Genomic DNA, 4,194 nt, shown 5'->3' with positions numbered 1-4,194 from the left:
AACTGACAAAACGAAACCCATCGCCACAGCTGACATGTAGGTCCATGAGCATGAACCCGGTCGATGCACACACACATAGCACATACCTCGCCTTCGCAGACGGACGGACGGACAGACGACCCCACATCTTCCTTTCCCACGCTAATAGCTTCCCCTCCTCCATGGCTCCACCAACCCATCACCACCCTGCACCGACCCCTTCCCTCTCCCTCTCCCTCTCCCTCTCCCGACGGCGGCGGCGGCGGCAAGGGACGCCACTCCTCAATCCGTCGACGACCGCTGGTCGGCCTCTGCCACCGTCTCGCCCGCACCTCCGAAACCTGAATCTCATCCGTCGAGGATCGCCGAGAGGTACGGTTTAATACTCACTGCCTTCTACACTATACATGTTCCTTGTGCATGTTCCTGCGTCCGTTCGTTTTTTTTCTTCTTCTTCTGAAGATCGCCGTCGTCGTCTGTCGCCTCGCCGCCGGTCCGATCCGGGCTCGGTCTTGAGTTCGCTTTTGTCGGTCCCCTCCCCTGCGGTGTTCGGCCTGAGGTTCGGACACGTACGCACGCAGCGCGGATCAGAAACGATGCGCGTGTTTCATGCATGTCTCGATCTTCGTCGTTCGTGTACGTTGGTTGGTTCGGGTTTATCTCCAGATGTGGTCACTTTCAGTTCCCCGGGAGGGACGAAAATCGTTTCTCGTGTCTTGCTATTTATTTGGCTCATGTTTACCTGAAAACCGAGTTTGGTGTGGTACTGTCGTGGATTTGGCTGCTAAACCCACACAGCCACAACAAGTATCAGCCAATCAATGACAGAGGGTCTCATACTCTCGTCGCAATCTTTACGTACGATAACAGGAGGAAAAAAAAAGGTTTCTATATAAAATATGATTCCGTGATGAGCCATACTGCAGTAGGTACGGATTAAAATATATAGGCCTATGGACGGTGATGCTGTAGACTGAATTATTTTTTTTGGGCTCATTATTACGTTCTAATATACTATATGTTTGACTACAAGTACCAATGTTTTGATCTTCAAATAGGTTTATTATAAAAATATACTCCATGCGTAATCTAAGAATACTTATTATACATCATAAATATTCACATAGTTTTGTACAAATTTAGTCAAACGTAAAATAAAAACTTAACACCTCGGGAGTAAGCGAGGTGTATGTTTATTTAGGAACGGATAGAATATGCTTTGGGTGGTTGCGCAATGTGGTTTACTCGCACAAATAAGTAGGAGTAACTCACAAACCCTTTCCATTATCAAGGTTGGTTAGCTTTTTTGGTTTAGTATGGCCAAAGGGGAATCAATAGTTTTTTTTTTGGTTTAGTGGGAATTAGTAGGGCTAAAGGGGAATCAACAGCTCCCTCCCTAAATGCTTTCTTGTGAACTTATGCAACAAGTTCTATGTACTTTTGCAATGAAGACCTTGGAAAGGTGCATTCAGTCACAAAAATATTATAGGGCAATGATGGGCAACAGTTCATTATTTAAAAAAATGAATAAACTGATATAATAATGTGAGCACACACACTTCTGTTGCAGTTATGCGCTTGTGTTTGAGACCAGAATATCATCATCTCTTTTTTTGTGTTGCTCACATCACATCTGTGTCCGCATTTGCAGCATCTGTGCTTCTAATGACTGAAAAAGTGATCAAAGAGGCCGTCACCTCCACTCCTGCACCAACACAACCGAAATGCGAAGACCTGACAGATGCTGCTCCACTAGCCATGGATGGTAGCAGCATGACACCTGTTGTTAGGAGGAAGGAGAAGCCGGTCCCGCGTTACCTACGAGCACCCACCAGCTCTTGCCATGACAGCTGCAAGTTTGGGATCAAGCCTTCCTCGGAACCCAACAAGTACTGGCCTGCTAGTCGCAAGCAATTGCGCCGTGCGAGCACTTGGAGCCAGCAGGAACTCGAGAGGGTTCAAATCGTACCAACACAAAAAATCAGACCAAGAAAGGAGGACCAGAAGCTCAAGATTTCTCAGGTAAAAAGTGGTAGCAGTACTGCTCCTGCTAAGCATGAATTCATCACCCTGAAAGCATCACTTGAAAAGGCACCTGATCATTCTGAAAGCAATCCCCACGTGCAAGATTCGTCAGCTGAAGCATCTGAACTTGTGGCTGGAACTCCGCCAATTGATGCAGAATGCCTTGTCGTATCTCATAATGATGTGACAGACCGTGGAAATGGGGAGTCGTTGGATGGAGCTGAAAGCATTGAGCTGGAGATGCCATTAGCTATCCAGGAGATCGATGAATCTGACGAACACATTGAGGAGGAGGATACCACTCTGCCTGCTGACAGTGTATGCGAAGTTGAGGAACAGCCACATGTGGGTCCTGTGCCTGATCGATCAGAAAATGAGTGTGCAAGTTCAGATATCAGGACTCCTCATACTGTAAAAGCCTCTAAGAAGCATGAACAATCCTTGCTTGGGGCTAAATCAGAGAGTCTGCCGAAGGGGCCTGGAAAACTGAAGGCGAAGGACATATTGATGAGTATGACGAGAGACAAAGGCGCAAGTCAGAAAAGTGGAAGAACATCGCATCTGACATCTACTCATACAGCAGTCGACAGCTCCAGTGGACCAAAGACAACAAGAACACCTGCAGATGTTACTTCTACCACCAAGTTCAGTAACCCAGAGAGAAAAATCAGGCCTACAGTTACATCAGCTGTGAAAAAAGTTAAGGAGATCAAGTCACCCCCAGCATATGTCACAAAGGGTTCATCTGCGGAACCTTCTAGATTGGCAAAGCTAACGGGTTGTACAACAAAAACTCTGTCATCCCCATCACTTACTTCAGGGAAACGTACCGACAGAAAGAAGACAGGGAACAAAGTTGGCAACAATGCTCAAATCCTTCCAAGGAAGAGAGAAGACAAGGTTAAAACAGGTCCACTGAAACTGTCTCGATCTATAAACATGTCTAGCAAGTTTCTCTCGAGTGTTAAGCTGAGAACAGTCAGAAAAGAGAAAATTGCTCCCCCAATCAATAGCAGCAAAAAGGTTTCTGGAACAGAAAATTCGAGAATTCTGAAGACGGCTTCACCGAGAGTGCGCAAACTGGAGACTAAAGAGATCGGACCTGACAAAGGTACGGATTCACAAAATTGTGCATTTCTACTCTACACGATGCAAAAAAAAAATTTCTGAATGAGTTTGTGCGCATTTCTGTTTCTCTATGCAAATTTCTGGTGCATTTCTTCTCCTTAATGTAAGTTTACTTATAAATTCTTAGGGTAAATTCTTTTCTCATCTTTTGGTAAATAATAATGGTTCTGAAGCCAACATAGGTCTTTATTGTCGGCAAATGTTCTTTCTATGTAAAATTAAGTTTTTGCTCACTACATGAGGATGACGAATTTTCACCTCCTGTTTCTACAGAAAAAATTGACACTGCAAGGAGATCAAAGCCTGCCCCGCCCACCCTCTCGAGCACCGTGCTGCCAGTGCAGTCGCCTCGCAAGCTGACGTTCCGGCGGGGCAAAGTACTGAACCCTGAAGAGAACAGTGGCTGCACCCCGAGACGGCTCCGGTTCAGGCCTTCCGTAGCCATGGCAGACGCGGCATCCAGGAACAGAGGCGGCAGGATCACAAGCAAGAGGAGCGGCGGCGGCGGCGCTGTAGCGACAGACCCAGGTGCCGAGGTCGTTGTGCTGCGGCGGCAGGACGGGAAGGAGACAAAAAAGCAGGAGCCAGGGCTGTTCAACAACGTGATTGAGGAGACGGCGAGCCGGCTCGTCGCTGAGGCGAGAAAGAGCAAGGTGAAGGCACTCGTTGGCGCGTTTGAGACCGTCATCTCGCTGCAGGAAACCAGCAAGGCTGCTGCTGCTGCTGCTGCTCCAACTATGGCAGCAGGTGTCGTGCCATGAGCACTTCTTGATCTGAAGTGTGCGTGATCACAATTTTTGGAGTTTTGGACTTTTTTGTTTGGTTGTTAGTGCCGTAAAAGTGGCGCTTGTTGAAGTTTGGTCGTTCCTATGTAAACTGAATTTTCTTCCGTGCTTTGGTAGTGCATAAAAAAAGAAAGTTATAGGTTGTGTCTGTGTAAGGCTTGGCATTATACTAATAAGTGATAAGTAAGCAACTTATTGTAATGACTAGTGCCCGTATGTTGCAACAGGAATATGTAATACAAAGATAACTTATATATAATACCAAGATAATTTATGT

General features: G+C 46.4%; 1 protein-coding gene across 1 annotated transcript; it reads left to right on the top strand.

Moving 5' to 3' along the window:
- Nucleotides 1-242: 242 nt before the first annotated feature.
- Nucleotides 243-4,194, top strand: LOC100382165 (uncharacterized). Its single transcript, NM_001174925.1, has 3 exons — nucleotides 243-351; nucleotides 1,631-3,115; nucleotides 3,406-4,194. The coding sequence occupies exons 2-3, from the start codon at nucleotides 1,645-1,647 to the stop codon at nucleotides 3,891-3,893; spliced, it is 1,959 nt and encodes a 652-aa protein (NP_001168396.1). The 5' UTR covers nucleotides 243-351; nucleotides 1,631-1,644; the 3' UTR covers nucleotides 3,894-4,194.

Source organism: Zea mays, chromosome 1 (assembly GCF_902167145.1).
Source record: "Zea mays cultivar B73 chromosome 1, Zm-B73-REFERENCE-NAM-5.0, whole genome shotgun sequence".
NCBI lineage: Eukaryota > Viridiplantae > Streptophyta > Magnoliopsida > Poales > Poaceae > Zea > Zea mays.
Note: the sequence above shows the minus strand (reverse complement) of the source record. Positions and strands in the feature narration are given on the sequence as shown.

Bases quoted from the DNA above. Each gene is read 5' to 3' on its own strand.
- LOC100382165 (NM_001174925.1), top strand. From the start codon at position 1,645: ATGACTGAAAAAGTGATCAAAGAGGCCGTCACCTCCACTCCTGCACCA. The intron at 3,116-3,405 runs GTACGGATTCAC...CTGTTTCTACAG, and splicing joins AGAGATCGGACCTGACAAAG to AAAAAATTGACACTGCAAGG.